Source organism: Artemia franciscana, chromosome 12, assembly GCF_032884065.1.
Source record: "Artemia franciscana chromosome 12, ASM3288406v1, whole genome shotgun sequence".
In the NCBI taxonomy this organism is placed as follows: Eukaryota; Metazoa; Arthropoda; class Branchiopoda; order Anostraca; family Artemiidae; genus Artemia; species Artemia franciscana.
Window position 1 is genome coordinate 27,509,447 of NC_088874.1, and position 17,668 is coordinate 27,527,114.

At 36.7% G+C, this 17,668-nt stretch overlaps 1 protein-coding gene across 1 annotated transcript in view; it reads right to left on the minus strand.

Moving 5' to 3' along the window:
- Positions 1 to 17,668, minus strand: part of LOC136033939 (multifunctional protein r-like) — a 248,362-nt gene that overhangs the window by 130,232 nt on the left and 100,462 nt on the right. Inside the window, exon 16 of the mRNA XM_065714958.1 lies at positions 1,241 to 1,611. Coding sequence (XP_065571030.1) covers positions 1,241 to 1,611 — 371 coding nt within the window. The remainder of the gene's footprint in view (positions 1 to 1,240; positions 1,612 to 17,668) is intronic.

A 17,668-nucleotide genomic window follows, 5' to 3' on the forward strand; every position in this document is an offset into this window, starting at 1 on the left:
CGGGTGGGGAGGGGGATTTTCGGCTAAGGAGAATTTCCACAGAGAGAATTCTCTATGGGGAGGGAAGTTTCCAGGGGGTGAACTTTTCAGGGAAAATTTTACACCTGGGGAGTTTCCTAGAATTCATATAAGAAATTGTTTTTATATGTCTTACTCTCTCTTTGCAGAATCAATTTTTACGACTGGAAATGTTAAGGGTAGGCCTATTCGCCCGATGCAAACTTTTATCAGGATTGAAATGTCTAAAGGATATTTCCGTGTTGAAGGGGGATTTTTCCATGGAGGCGGAGCCATATTTTTTGGCATTGTTTAAAAATAATCAGTAATTAAGTAAAAAAAAGTTTTTTCACCTGAAAGTTAGGAGCGGAACAAAATTATTACGCATATTAGGGGGTTCCTCCCCCCTGAACGCCTCACTCTTTACGCTAAAATTTGAATCTTGAATCTTATTTGTGATTCCTCAAGAGCGACTCCTTAAACACAAGGGTCGCAAAATTAGAGAAATAGGAAGCTTTTTTTAAAGTATTAAAAAATTTAGCGTGAAGAGTGAAGTGTTTAGGAGGGGACAATCCCCTCATATACATAGTAATTTCTGCTCCTTTGAATTTTTTATGTTGCTCCTTGTTTCCAGTTGAAAAACCTTGTTTTTTTTATATAATTATTTTTAGAGAAGATTCGCTTTTACTAAAAATTCAGGATAGCCTTTCGTCAGAAAAAGAGCGAAAGTTGCAACTATAAGCTACTTTTGCAAAACACAAGCAATATATTTCTACTACCCTTTGCCACAACTAACCACCCTTTTTGGAAAGATGGACTTAGCATCTCTAAAGTCTGAAATTCGGAAAATATGACTTATAGACAGGTATATGCACATTATCTCAGGGGGAGCACGCAAATTTAGGAAAATAACAAATATTTCGAAATTTTAGGGGTTTGGAAGGTGGAGAGAAAGACAGAGAAAGGATGGAAGGAAAGAGAGCGAGAGTGAAAGGGAAAGTAAAAAGAAAAAAAGAGCGAGAGGAGAGAAGAATGGAGAGAGAAGAGAGAAAGAGAGAGGAAATAGAGATGGCTGGACTGAGATTGGGTCATCTATATGCTCAAAATGAAGAGAAATATATATCAGAAAGATAAGTAAACTAAGACTTGGGTATCAAGGCTTAAAACCTAGTTTATTTGAGTTTGCATGCATAATACAGAGAGAAAGAGCTGGATCTCAAGAAAACAGGGACTGCTAGCTTACCTTCGCTTCCAGGATGAACTTCGATATCACCACCGGATGTTCTTTTGAAACCGCACTAGCTGTATTTAGATACGATTCAAGGTCTTTTGCCGTGTGTGCAACATTCATGGCTGCACCACTAAGGACATAAGATGGTCGAACGAGGCACGGGTAGCCAACTGTGTCACAAAACTCTTTAGCCGACTCAAGATTTGTCAACTCTCTCCACTTTGGTTGTAGTATTCCGATGCTATCAAGCATACGCGAAAATTTGAAGCGATTCTCGGCACGATCGATCATTTCCGGATTGGTTCCGAGGATTCTTGCCCGCTTCTTGTACAGATCTATAGCGATATTGTTTGGCAACTGACCACCCATACTCAGCACAATTCCTACAATATACGTTATTTATAATTATTGAATTGCTAGTCGTATAAAAGCGAATAAAATTAAATCCACAAAACAACATTTGGGTATTGTGACAAAGTAGATAAATTACTTAAATAGATGATAATCGAGCCACCTGGTGGATAAATTTTTGTATTCCAGGTATTCCAGTATTCCAGTATTCCAGTATTCCATAGTATTCCAGGCCGTTCATTCACTTCTTAGTTCTTCTGCCCTAAGAATGACGCATGGACGGATAATAGATAGACCTATCTAGTAACAAATGGACTAACATCATTGTGTTGCGACAGCAATACTTTGGTTTTGTCGTGGGTTTTTTTTTTAGCACCCCGATTTCAGCTTATTCCTAGGTACTGGTAAGGGTCTAATCTCTGCGGTTTTTACGGGAAGTATGGACCTTAGGCCGGATTGATGAATATGACTTTGCATTTCGGAAAGCTTCATAGAACTCTTGCCTGGAGCCAAAAACCCATTGTTTCTACAAATTTCTGTTCGTGATTTCAGCTGAGTTTATCATTCGTTTTTTTGCACTTGGGATTGCGGTAGAGAAATGGTATTCTTTCTAAGTGATGACTTTAGAAACTTGGCCTACGGCAAAAAAAGCCAACTTTTGAACTAAGACAGATAGATTTTTTTTTCGACGGAAGTCGATAGCTCTTGATGAGCTGATCATAGCATGTCATCCGTAAAATTCCTTCATGAATTTTTTGACCCCCTCCCCAAAAGAATACCCCCCCAGGCAAAAATCCTGGATATGGCCTTGATTAAATTATGTGTTTGAAAATGGAAAATACATTTCAGTATATTTACATGGAAAATACATTTCAGTATATTTACATCACCATCAATAAATAAATGAAGCCGAAAAGGAACGGAAATTACAATAAATAACCGAGTCAAACTCAAAACAAGCAGATATTAACATAGGTAGGGCTGACAACCCCGTGCCTTCTCAAGGCCAGAACATAACTGGCACTTCACTGAAAAAAATACAAATGAATTTACAATGTCAGTTTAACATATATGTGCTGATATAAAAAAATATGCTGATATATAAAAATAATGCTGACATGATAATTTCTAATTTATTGAATTTAAAAAACGAAACACTTAAAATGTGCGATTTCGTCACAATGTATTATTGTTTTTTATTTTTTTATGAAACAGAACAGTAAGAGGTTCTTCATAAATCGTGGATCATTATATGTGTTTATTTAAGACTGCTTTAAAGAATGTGGGTCCGGTTAGCTTACGCCGCACAGAAGATCCGATATTAGCTTGATCTTCAATCTAAATCCTCCCTTCCTCTTCACTACCAACTGTGAAGCAAAACTATTATCAAGAATTTGCTGCACCAAAATTACGACAGAAACAATAATATCCAAATATTGCATATATCTAAAGTCTGCATAATTTGAATTATAATTCAACATTTTAGCTCTTAACAAGAAAAGCAGTATCTAATTAACCCACAGTATGTCAATTAAAGACGAACAGAAATTAATTATAAATTTTATGAATAAAATTGAAAGAAAAAAAAAGAGCGATATTGAAACCAAAAACAAGCAGAATTGGGAAAATCCGCAACAAGAAAAAAATATTATAAAATATAAGTGCAAGTGAAGATTAAAAAAACTCAAGCATACAAACAAGGGGGCTACCTTGCAATAAAGATATTGCAAAATTCTCTACTCTGAGGGTTTTATTAATGCTAACACAAGAAGACTTTGAAGTTTCAGATAGAAATATTTGTCAAGAATCATCATGTGACAGAGCGGTTAAGAAAATGAAGTTGAAAGTTTTGAAACTTGAAGCTATAAACAAGAGCTAAGAGCTCATATGGCACTTTGACGAGACAAGAAGAGCTAAGAGCCAAGAGATCATATGGTATGAGCTCTAGCAATCGAATCAATAGATTGATTTAAAAGGAAAGTAAGAGGCTTAATGCCGGTCAGGATTTAAAATAAGAGCTCTGAGTCACGATGTCCTTCTAAATATCAAAATTCATTAAGATCCGATCACCCACTCGTATGTTATAAATACCTAATTTTTCTAATTTTTCCTCTCCCTTTAGCCCCCCAGGTGGTCGAATCTGGGAAAACGACTTTATCAAGTCAATTTGTGCAGCTCCCTGACACGCCTACCAATTTTCATCGTCCTAGCACGTCCAGAAGCACCAAACTCGCCAAATCACTGAACCCCTCCCCCCAACTGCCCCGAAGAGAGCGAATCCAGTACGGTTCCGTCAATCATGTATCAAGGACATCTGCTTATTCTATCCACCAAGCTTCATCCCGATTCCCTCCACTCCAAGTGCTTTCCAATATTTCCCCCTCCAACTCCCCCAATGTCAAAAGATCTGGCCGGATTTGAAATAAGAGCTCTAAGACATGAATTCCTTCTAAATATCAAATTTCATTAAGATCCGACCACCTGTTAGTATAATGATAATACCCCAATTTTCACGTTTTCCAAGAAATCCGGTTTCCCCCTCAAACTCCCCCAATGTCACAGGATCTGGTCGGAATTTAAAATTAGAGCTTTAAAGCGCAAGACCCTTCTAAATATCAAATTTCATTGAGATCTGGTCACCCTTTCGTAAGTTACAAATACCTCAATTTTCAAAACTATCCCCCCCCCCAACTCCACCAAAGAGAGCAGATCCGGTCCGATTATGTTATTCACGTGTCTTAGACAGGTTTTTATTCTTCCCACCCAGTTTCCTGATCTCACCGCTTTATTTTCAAAGATTTCCGGTTTTCCTCAACTGCCCCCCCCCCCAATTACGCTGGATCCGGTTAAGATTTAAAATAAGAGATCTGAGTCACGAGGTCCTTCTAAATATGAAGTTTCATGAAGATCCGATCACTCCTTCGTAAGTTAAAAATACGTCATTTTTTCTAATTTTCCAGAATTAACTCCCCCCTTCCCCAATAAGCGGATCCGTTCCAATTATGTAAATCACGCATCTAAGACTTCTGCTTATTTTTTCCACCAAGTTTCATCCCGATCCCTCCAATCTAAGCGTTTTCCATGATTTTAGGTTCCTACACCCCAAACTCCGCCCAATGTCACCAGATCCGGTCGGGACTTAAAATAAGAGCTTTGAGACACGATATCCTTCTAAATATCAAATTCATTGAGATCCGACCACACGTTCGTAAGTTAAAAATACCTCATTTTTTCTAATTTTTCAGAATTAGCCCCCCCCCTCCAACTACCCCAAAGAGAGCAGATTTGTTCCGGTTATGTCAGTCATGTATCTAGGACTTGTGCTTATTTTTCCCACCAAGTTTCATCCCGATCCCTCCACTCTAAGTGTTTTCCAAGTTTTAGGTTTCCCCTTCCCAACTCCCCCCCCCAATGTCACCAGATCTGTTCGGGATTTAAAATAAAAGCTCTGAGACACGATATCCTTCTAAACATCAAATTTCATTGAGATCCGATCACCCGTTCGTAAGTTAAAAATACCTCATTTTTTCTAATTTTTCAGAATTACCCCCCCCCCCCAACTACCCCAAAGAGAACGGATCCATTCCGATTATGTCAATCATGTATCTGGGACTTGTGCTTATTTTTCCCATCAAGTTTCATCTCGATCCCTCCACTCTAAGTGTTTTCCAAGATTTTAGGTTTCCTCCCTCCAACTCTCCCCAATGTCATCAAACCCGGTCGGGATTTAAAATAAGAGCTCTGAGACACAATATCATTCCAAACATCAAATTTCATTAAGATCCCATCACCCGCTCATAAGTTAAAATACTTCATTTTTTCTATTTTTTCCGAATTAACCGGCCCCCCACTCCCCCCCCCCCCCCAGATGGTCAAATCGGGAAAACGGCTATTTCTAATTTAATCTGGTCCGGTCCCTGATACGCTTGCCAAATTTCATCGTCCTAGCTTACCTGGAAGTGCCTAAAGTAGCAAAACCGTGACCGACAGACAGACCGACAGAATTTGCGATTGCTATATGTCACTTGGTTAATACCAAGTGCCATAAGAACGTAAGGCATCTATCCCCCTTCGCATGCCATGAAAGTTTCAACCTAATTCCCTTAACTTTACCAGAGATATTGTAAACTTTTTACGATCTTGGATGTTCATAGTTCATTTTAGTTTAGTTCAATTCCCCACTCAACCTGCCCTGGCCATGTTAACTTAATATTCTTAGCCGTTCCTGAAATTTCGCAAATATTTCATCCCCAAAACATACCCTGAAGGTCCAACGTAATACACAGACTTTCTCTCTGGTATATCGTACAGATACACTTTGGACAATCTAGTTACACTTATTTTGATATTAGCTTTACACCTCCCTCCATTTTCTCTGAAACTTTCAACTTTACATATTTCATTCCTGAAATATTGCATATTTGCAATTTTGACAACCCGGATGCACTTAAACTCTTTTGACTTAGTTCAATAGTAGCTATAGCAGTCCTTTTTGTAGTAAGTAGTAGTAAAATAGTAATAAAACTAGCAGTAGACGTAGCAATAATAGTAGTAAAAGTAATATCAGTAATAGTAATAGTAGCAGTAGTAGAATCGCATGTAGTCACAATCGCACTTACAAGTAGAGTCGCACCCATAAATAGTTAGAGTCCCAGTCGTAATTTTTTGCAAGTAGACATAAACACAAGCAGTCACAGCAATAAATAGTCGCAGCCATAGTCATAAGTAGCCCCAGAAACAGTAGTAGTAGTAGCATAAATAGTAGAACTAGCATTATAAGTAGTAATAGTAGCAGTAGTAGCAGTAATAGCCTTAAAAGTTTAAACGCAGTGGCATTAGTTGTTCTTGATATACTGCTGAGACATCCTATTGACAATCAGCATGTACGTACTGCTTTATTGTTTAGTTTTAAAGCAAAATAAATTTTTCTTGAAAGGTTCGTCCTTATACCCTATTCTAGTACTAAAATATTCCACCTATGCCATTATGGCAACATGGGTGCTATTAAGCTATGTTGATTTGTTCAATAGAAGCAGTAATAGAAGCGAAAGCTGCAACGATAGTTTTGGAAAAAGTTGTGTAAATATGAATTCAGTATCTTTTGGTTGGTTCAGCATCAGTAGTATCCCCTCAACAATGTTAAGCGAGCTATAGCAACTACTCCTTTCTTCCTTTAATAACAAAGAAGGTTTAACCACGATACCCTAGGGGTAAGACACAGGTGTGTTTTACGTCATAGGGATTGTTTTCTTTGGATGTTGCGCAATAGGAATTGTTTTCTAAAAGATGGAGGCGTTAATTACGTAGTAGGGGAGTTTACATTGCTTGTTATGTAATAGAGTTTGGTTGTTATATCATAGTGTTTTATCGTTACGTAATTTGACGTGCTAGGGTTTGTTAGTCAAGTGGAGTGGGGTATTAAGACATTTTTTCTTCAAGATGTTCTCAAGATATTTCAAGACATTTTAAAGACATTTTTCCAAGACATTTCAAGAGGTTTTTTTTAGATAACTTTCTTAAAAACATTTTTTAAAGCATTCTATGATATTTCCTAAGACCCTTTCTTCAGGCTATTTCCAGATTTTTTTAGTTCTTACGTAACAGGGAACATTTACTTATATTAAGGACGACGTATCCACGTGTGACTTGTTTTTTTCAGGGGCCCGTGGGGTATTCCTGCTTGAAACTGAGGAGGACACAAACGTGGAATGTTATGTAATGACGATGTACGCGTGGGGTGATGCATAATACTTTAAGGGGTTTTTTTCTGTCAAGGCATTTTTCACAGGGAACATTAATTATCTAAAGATTTTCTGTCCACATTAGGATTCGAAAGGGATTCACCGCAATGGAATGGAGCGCAAACTAGTTGGAGCGTGAAAACCTTGTTAATACTATGATCCGGCTGATAGATTTTACATGATAATCTATTGCACACAAGGAGAACCCCCTGTTCGCATATATTGAAATGATTAAATGAATTGCACGCTCACATATACCTACAATATTTAACACGCAGATGGGAAAATCGATTACTAAAAATTGCTTTTATTTAAGTGCATCTGCATATTAAGTAATGCTTTTAGTGTTATCAGATAATATTGAGGCTCTTAGCGCATTTTTTTTCAGTTAAATTTAAACCCTCTTAAGAGCTATTTCTGAGTGTTTTTAATGAAAACGCTACGTTTCTATTGCTCTATTAGACGCCATTGCGAGAAAAGAGAGACACATTTTTGTATTCAGCTATTTATAAGAAGTTTTAAATAAAATGCCAACTTCCTTTGATTCTAGACTATGCATATTTAATGCCACAGGGACAATATGTGGCTAGCCCACCCTAGAAAGCGATTCCGGAGGGGGAAGTTTGTTATTAAAGGTAAAATTTTATTTGCACTTCGAAGTTTTAAAAAGCCCCTATAAGCAAAAAGGACAATGAATTAAAGAAAGGAGAGAAAAATGGCAAGCAATTCCACTGGGGTCCCTGGCATTCAATCCCACCGGGCTCCTAGCATCCAATTCCACCGGTCCTCTAGCAACCTTTTTCCATCTTAGGGGAGGGTTCTAGCAAGCAATCCCAGAGGGGAGGGCTGTTGTTAGAAGTAAAGTTTTATTTACGCTTTACTGCAAGTTTTACAAAGCTTCCATAAGCAGAAATAAAGAATTTCACATTCTCCTTGCTAGAAGAAAGATCACGGATGCGTGTGTGCTGTGGGAAAGTCTTTTCGGCCAAAATAGGCGTCTATGTTAGCCGTTTATTTTGTAGGACTACCTGCAACTTTAAAAGCGAATGCGCTACCGTACAGCATTACTGCCTCTGGAACTCGAGGCTCAATCTGGGTATAGATTTTTGATCATTCTAAATCAGTTGACTATCCCTGAATTTTACACAATAGCATGTTGGCCTTCTTTCGACAAGAATTGTTGTTTCGCACCACAAATGGCTGAAAATGCCACTTTGCTGTGAGATAGTCTTTTTGGCTAAAATAAATATTTTTGTTGGCCGTTTTTTGAAACTTGTTGTATGTTTCTTATCTTCATTAAAGTTGTTTTTGTTGATTTTTTCTTCGTAAAACATGTTTTACGTTAATTCTGCTCTATAAACTGGCTATATTTTCATTTCTTCTTCACGAAACTTGTTGCATGTTGATTTTTCCCTTTGTGGAACTCTTACACTGATTTTTGTCCTCGTAAAACCAGTTTTGTTCGTGAACTTGTTGCGTGTTGATTTTTGTTCGTGACACATAATTTATCTCAATATTTTCTTCCTGAGACTTGTTGTATGACGATTTATTCTTTCGTGAAACTTAATTTTTCACGATATTTTTCTTCGTGAAACTTTTTGCATGTTCTTTTTTTTTCTTTGTGAAACATGATGCAAGCTGATTTTTGCTCATGAAACTTATTACATGTGGACTATTTCTTCAAGAAACCTAGTGTATTTTGATTTATGTCTTGGAAAACTTGTTATATTTTTATTCCTTCTTCATGAAACTTATTCCATGTTGATTTCATCTCCACGTGAACCTTGTTCTCCTAGTTGAACAGGTTTAGCTCTTGGAAGTTGTTGCGTTCTGATTCTTGTTCGTGAAACTTAATTTATCTTGATATTTTTCTTTATGAAACTTGTTGCATGTTGATATATTTTTGCGCGAAACGTAATTTATCAGTGTATTTTTCGTCGTGAAACTGGTTGCATTTTAATTTTTTTCGTGAAATATGATCCATACAGATTTCTTTCGTGAAATTTGAACTATTACGCAATTATTAATTAGAAAATTAATAAGACCTGCATTTCTTAGAAAGCATTCCCTATTATGTAACTTCCAAAGAAAACATTCCCTATGGTGTAACATGCACCTGCGTCTTACCCTGAGGGAATCGCCGTTAAACCTTCTTTGTCATTAAAGGACCAAAGGAGTAGTGGCAATGGGACGTTTAAAATTGTTGAGGGGATACTAGTAACATCCCTTCAACATACACTGGAAGTGTCAACTTAATACTCTATGCTGTTACTGGGATATAGTTGTTACGCCCTTTTGATAACCTGTGTCGACATGGTATATTTAGATTGAGTTCAACATCCCCATCAACATTCCCTGAAAGTTTTACCTTGGAACCCTTAGCTTACTACTTAGTAGTAGTAGTGGTCATAACAGCAGTAGAAGTAGTAGTAGCAGTTATGGTTGCAGTAGTGGCATTATCAGTTGCAGTAGCAGTATGCACATAATGCCTTTTGGATTGTTTAACATTCCCCTTAACATTCCCTTGAGCATCTTTTCTCCTCATGTACAATTCACTTCGAAAGGTTAGATTTTGCTGTTGTTTTTTACTTTTTTTCCTTTTTTGAGCACTGAGGACGACTTAGCGGAGGTCCTTGTCGAAATATTTGCTTGATTTTCGTTTTCATATTTTGCTACTGGCTGAATAAAATCCTCGTTTTATCCCTATTCGATTTTATTTTTCAGTTATTATATCCTTTCCTTTCTTGGTTTCATACACTAACATCCCCTGAAAGTTTCAAGTTAAGAAAGTTTCAAAAGTTTCAAAGTTTCATTTTAATAGCCTTAGGCGTAATAGAAGTAATAGTCATACCAGTAGTAGTGGTAGCAATATTGGTAACATGCAGAGTGTCTTTTGGTTACTTCAACATCCCCCTCAACATGTCTTGAAAGTTTCAACTTAATATTCTGAGCCGTTTCTAAGATATTGCTTCTGACACCTACATGTACATAGTGTGTTTTGATTCAGTCTAAATTTCCCTCTACATTTCCGGAAATTTTCTCCTTAAAGTCCTCAGCCTTAATAGTTGTCGCAATGAAATTAGTAGCTGTAGTGGTAGTAGTAGTAGTGGTGGTTTTAGTAGTAGTAGTCATAGTAGTGCAGTAGGAGCAGCGGTCATTTATTGCAGTTTGGTAAATTGATCATCCACCCTAAGCCACTCCTGAGTTTATCTCTTTTGACTACCAGTATGCACTTAGCGTGCTTTGATTTAGTTCAGAGCTCCATTCAACATTCCCTGATAGCCCTTGGCCTTTTTGGACACTATATGTCCCCCTTTCCCAAAAAAACAAATACAATATGGAAACAATGGCAGCAATAGCATAACTTACAACCCTTTCCCCAAGGGCTGTAGTAGGTTGACATCCCTACAGACATAGGCATGGACCATTCAACTATGTTTAACAAAATGGCTATCTCAAAGTTATGATCTGATATCTTAGGAGAAAATAGAGAAGTGGGAGGGGGCTGGTTGCACTCCAATGACTTTTGACTCTTAAAATGGGCACTAAAACCTTCGACTTCCAATAGCATGAGCCCTTTCTGAAGTTTCTACGACAACTTCCTCCACACGAAGTGCCTTGGCGAAAATAAACAGATTAATAAATAATACATAAAGCCCACTTCGCTCTTTACATAGCTAGCGTAATTGCACTGCCGATGATTATTAGTTCTTTTTTTCCAGATCACTTGGAATAGAAGGTGCTGCCAAAGAAACTTCAGAGGGGGCTCATTCGATAGGAAACTGTAAGTCCTGGAGCCCTTTTTAAGAGTTGAAAGTAATTGGAAGGGCATCACTCCCTATCCCACACCACTTTTAGTTCTCCTGTCCTGATAGCAATTTTGTTCAAAATGGTCGAAAGGTCCGATAATTTGCCTTCAGGAATGACATTTCTCCTTTCCACAACCCTTAGGGTAACGATTGTAGGCTATGCAAGTTATCCATTGCTTACGCATAGGTTCTGTCGTTTCAAAAGGGGGCATGTTTGATCCTAGGTCTCGAAAAGGCTAAGGGTATTAGCGCAACACTCCTAAAGAATATTGAGAGAAATGCAAAACCAAACTAAAAAACATTATGTCGTCAAAGATCGTCAATTATGTCGTCAATCATTATGTCGTCAATTAGATCGTCAAAAAGGTATCTGTGTAACATCTCAGGAAAAATCAAAGGTATAGCATTTGAACTTACATTTTGTTGTGGATGCTGAAAAAAAATCAAAAGACATTATAAGTCCCCGAAGTTTTCAAAAGGATGTATCTACAATATCTCAGGAACGGCTAAAGAAATTATGTTGAAACTTTTAGGGCATTGTTATGGTGTACTACGTTAAACCAAACACGATCAGAAATAAAGTTAAATTTCAACTCAATCATTGAACATATAAATAACAGTTCAAATAGTGATATATGCAACTGCTATTAGAATTTGCTGCCAAATTGTGTTTGTCTCAATTATTTACCCGGACATAGTGATGATAATGTTTTATTTAAGCTCTGTTTTTAACACCCACACATTTTTACAAGCGAAACACAAATTATGATTTGTCTTATAAGATAAAACGACTTAAGCCCCTTTAAAGGAGTTTACTTCAAGAGGAAAGGGGAGGGGGAAACCATAGGAACGAGTTTTTGGCGGGTTTATGATCGAATTATGGTGAGTTTATGTAAAGGCGAGTTTATGATCGATGCAAATGGTTCTGAGAAACTGCTAAAAAAAACAAAAAAAAAACATGGAAATCTGGATGGATAAGCTCTGGAAGCCTCATACATACGAACCTGTTTAAAACAAAGAGTATTGGTAACTCATAAGAGTGGAAACTGGCAATAGTGTCAAAAAATCACCAACACCATCTAGCGTCTGGCAAAATTTGACATTTTTAAGCCTGATTAATGAGCCATAATTTGTCCTCATCAAATCTACACCTACTAATAATTAGCCCTAGTAATACGTACTACGCCCAATTATGTTCACAAGGCAATTAGGCATAATCCTTTGCCATTATAGACCAATAGGCTAGACCTTATATGTCTTCTAAACAGTAGGTTAGCCTACCCTATACTGTCAAATACTTGATTTTTAAGACTTACCCAGAGCCTTCACCTTTAAGTGATATAAACATACAGATCAAGCCAAAGAGCATGGGAAACTATGAATATTCAATGCTATTTGGTTAGTCTTTACTAGTTGTCCAGTTTTTACCTATTTTTTACACTTATTTAAAGACATTTAATGATTTCGGCAGCCACTATGCTGCGTCTGGCGTTAGTAGTTTTCAATTCCTATCTTTCCATGTTAAATCGCCAAGGGCTAATATTGAAGACTGTATCCAGGATGTGTAATTTCGTATATACGAAATCAGAATATATGATTTCGATCACATAACAGTGACTATCATCAGCAGATACACAAAAAGAATTTCTTCCGTAACTGTGTTGAAAACATTTGAGCGCTAAATAATATGTTGTTATTTTTATTTTATATACATATTGTTGATTTTAATTGTATAACTGTATCTGTTGATGGCGGTCACTGTATATGTGATCGAAATATCCAGAATTTTTTCTCGTTGTTTTTTACTGTCTAATAAAAGGATTTACCCCCAATTGAACTGTTATTTGTACGTCATGGAAAGGCAGTGTGGTCTTCGAAAGTATCCACATCAAGAATAAAACAACCATAAAACAATCAACCATAATCAGTAAATGAATGGAAACCAAAACGAATGAAAACCGAAGAGAACTGCAATAAATAACCAAGTCAAACTGATAAATACCAGAAATTATCACAAAAAGGAGTAGTACTTTGCAGTTTACTGAAAACAACACATATTGTAAACGTTTTCTCTGTTATACTGTTACTATTAACTTTCAGGGATGAAGGTCAATAAATATATTAAAGTCTCAATCTAAATTCGTCTGTTTTTTTAGTTTTTTTTTTAGTAGTCCTCACTGTTATTTTAAAATGACTAAAATCATTGTTTTCTTATGATGGTAGAAATAGAAACATAGCATTTGAAATGAAATGAAAGTTGAAATGAAAGTTGTTTTCAGTAAAGTTCAATTCATGTTCCAGATTCTAGAAGGAATAGGGGCATTAGCTATGCTCCTGTTTGTAATTATTCCTGTTCGTATAAGCTTGAATTGGTTTTTATTGTAATTTGTGTTTGATATATTTCATTTATTTGCTCATAGTGATATGGTCGTTTTGCGCATGAATTAGTATTAAACTTTATTTCTGCTCGTACTTGGGTAGCTCTTAACTTCTCTTTTGAAAACGCCTTGGTTGAGGTAAGTTATTCCCTAGAAAAATCGATACTTTAACAGTTTTATTGTATTTCATTTAAAGAGTAACAAGGACAGTGAAAACCAAATCTTACTGTTTGAATTGGTTTAGTAAAAACATACACAGCCACTTCAAGAAAAATCAAGAATCCAATTTTCTATAAAATGAGATGTAATTATGGAAAAAAGTGGTTGATGCAGTTTCCAAATCTAAAAAAATAAAGCACTGGCGAAACATCCCCCCCAACAAACTAATAACCCTCGGCATAGAACAGCCTCAGGAGATAAGGCTTTCTTTTAAACGTGTAGTTGTTTTTGGGAATCAAAAACAAAAAGTGTTGTCAATTTTAGCTAATTAGTTTTGCTGATCGATTTTCACAGTTCGACGTGGCAACACTGAGGATAAGTATGGTACCGCCCACAAAATTCCATAATTTTGGAACAAATAAATAAAAAAATTTTAGACATTTGCCCCTTTTCAAGTATGCATATACCTAAGATGGCTTTCAGGTGGCTAAAATAATTATTTTTGATGTCTTTGGTACTTTTTAAAGAACCCAAACATATTTTCGACTTTAACAACAAAATCTATGTGCCTGTTTTGAATCCAAGCAAGTTTTGGGATATTACAAATCTACATCTGAATATTATTAAAAGAAAAATTCTAAAACACGGGAAAGCAAAATTGGAGTAGAAAAAGCATTTCGATGACATCAGAGAATGATGTCATTTGCCCTGAAAAGAAACACTTTTTGCAATTCGATAATGTCATGGAATGCATGAAAGACCATAAAAGAGATAAATAATCTCCAAATTCCAAGCCGCCTCTTAAGCAGTCCTGTACAAAACGCTATAGTATCCTTAGTACGTATCCTTGGTATCATTAGTATATATCCTTAGTACGTTACGATTGATTCTTTTCTTTCTGTTTTGTCCTAAGACGTTGAAAGTTTTCTACATGTAAGCGAACCGTTGAGGATCTGAAAAGTATCTTATCTTCTGGATTGCCAAATTTGATAAAACAGTTATTTATTTTCATGGTTCAATGTCGCAACACTGACGAAAACATGATGCTACTATAAAAATCATAATTTTGAAACAACAGAAAGAAACATTGCAGAAAATTGTGGTTTTCTGGTATGAATAGACCAAAGATGGATCCATGGGACAAAAATGTTTTACTCTGTTGTCCTAATTACCTTAAGTTTTTTTTCGTCTCCTGAGAAGTTAAACAACTTTCAACATGCAAGTTACAGTGTTGACGAGTATAAAATATTTTACCTTCTGGATTTTCTGCGTAATATATATCCATAACCACCTCAAATGAAATTTCTTCAAAATACAAACGGTCACAGACATCATAGTCCGTACTCACAGTTTCAGGATTACAATTCACCATTATAGTTTTTTTCATCTGCTTTCGTAGCTCACGGAGACAGCTGACTGCACACCAATCAAATTCAACAGAACTGCCGATTCGGTATACCCCTGAACCTAGAAGAGTATACAAAAAGGGTTAGCATAAAAAAAACATATAACAGAAGCGGAGTAAAACATATTGCTTCTATATTTCACTTTTGATGCAACTGTATATATTCTTATTTTACGTTGGCCATGAATAACAGAGCGAATTCTACCAAAAATACTACTACCAATATATATATATATATATATATATATATATATATATATATATATATATATATATATATATATATATATATAGAGAGAGAGAGAGAGAGAGAGAGAGAGAGAGAGAGAGAGAGAGAGAGAGAGAGAGAGAAGAGAGAGAGAGAGAGAAAGAGAAGAGAGAAAGAGAAGAGAGAGAAGAGAGAGAAGAGAGAGAAGAGAGAGAGAGAGAGAGAGAGAGAGAGAGAGAGAGAGGAGAGGAGAGGAGAGAGAGAGAGAGAGAGAGAGAGAGAGAGAGAGAGAGAGAGAGAGAGAGAGAGAGAGAGAGAGAGAGAGATCGGTACTATACCAATTAATTCGTCTCTGGAAAGAAAAGTTACCTAAATTTAAAGCCCCCATTCTATGCCCAAATTCATACTCACATGTCCTCTCCTTGTCTATTACACACAAAGAACAGCCTCAATAATTCACGGTGAATTCCAAAAATTATGCCATTTACAGGAATTGTTTGATTTTCTTTACCTTTTCTGATCAGCAGCATCTGACCACGCAAACGAAATGGCGGATATTTGCGGAAGTGACAAATACGAAAAAAAATTAATAAAAAAGCTATTTTAGTTAGATAGACACAAATACGTGAAAATCTGATTGAAAGAAGCGGAAAGATATTTATTGAAATTGATTATTCAAAACCCTAATTTCAATAGAGGGACTTTAAATTTCAATTATCCACATATCAATGTGAAAACTTTTACTTTACATTCAAATCATATGGTCTCTTACTCACAAAACCATGCTAGGCACAGGGGTGCCGTTAAAGTTTTAAGTTTTGAGGAGGGATTTAAAGAATGTGTCGATATAATTGTCCAGAATGATGACAAATGCGGACACACAAGATAAATTTCCAAGGTATATTTTCACAAGTGTTGACAGGCGGTGGGGACACCTTTGAACTCCCCTCTCCCCTCCTTAAAACACCCCCTCTCCCTCTTAGCGGCGCCCCTGACTGGATATTTTAGTTTTAACCGATTCAACCTTGGATCTTTCACTCACACAAGTGAACGTTCATTAAACAGAAATGTATGGTTTTTTTTTATACTCTTCATTAAACAGAAATGTATGGTTTATTAAATGATGTCATGTCTAAGATAAATAAGATTGTTCAGTTTCCAACTGAACATCACATCCACCGCATCACTTATTTACATAATATAATGTCTATTGGAAGCTCAAAAAAGAAAATATGCAGTAGCAGTTACTATAAATGATGATTCTTTGGAACCAACACCTGAACTATCAAACGTGATAAGATGTGAAAATTTACAACCTGGCCATCAGTTGCGACAACTCCAATACGGGCAGCTAAAACAAAGCAAGTGAGCGAGCAACACCGAGCAAGTGAGCGAGTCAAAAATGAAAATGAAGAGCAAAGACACACGTGGTTAGAAGAACAGCGAGGCGGGTTCAAAAACGAAAATGGGAGCAAAGACAAACCCAGTTAGAGGACATGCGACACTGAGCAATCGAGCAAGTCAAAAATGAAAATAAAAAGCAAAGACACACACAGTTAGAAGACGACAAATATGTGAGCAAGTCAATGAAAATCAACCTGGACACCGAGAATCAAAACGTGTCAAAATTAAAAATGATAGTGGTGATGATTGGGTTTGAGATTTTGACATGGATAAGGTCATCAATGCCTGCCACACCTTTATTAAAAAAAAGTTCGGCAATATGTATTTCATAACGATGAAAGACCTCGCCTGCGACTGCGTCTATAGCCTGTCCTAATCCAAGATAAGAGGGAGGGTTGGGCTGTGGACTTGCGACCCACTCCTATAAAAACTCTAAGTAACAGAAAGATCCATTGAGAATAGTCTCGGATCTGATTGTATTTTCATGACAACCACATGCCCCCAGGAACGATTTTTGAGAGCGAAAAATTCCTTCAAATCTGGATTCTGGAACGTTCGTGCAATGTCCCAGGTGTCCAAGACAGTACAAGCTCTGAAAGAAAAGGGCCGGTACGATCTTGACATCCTCACCATGCCCGAGGTAACGATGGCCAGGTTCAGGCCTAGAAAAGTTGCCAAGTGGACACAACAGGTTATGAGAGGAGTTGAATTTCGCTTCGACAGCCAGATTTCAAAGATCGACATTCAGGTAAGCATCAATAGAAATACAGCAAAAGCAGAAAAACAGAAGAAAAATCGTGATAAAATCGCCAAAATAGTAATAAAATCTGGATATGAGATCAATTGTCTCAATTTTTAATCAACTAATCGAACACATTGAAGGGCGTTCCCCCTTCGTCCCTCATAAGTGAAGCCTCATTATATAACTAGCATTTCTGAGGTATCATTAACTCAATGAGCTTCCCATGCCCTACTCTTATCCTTA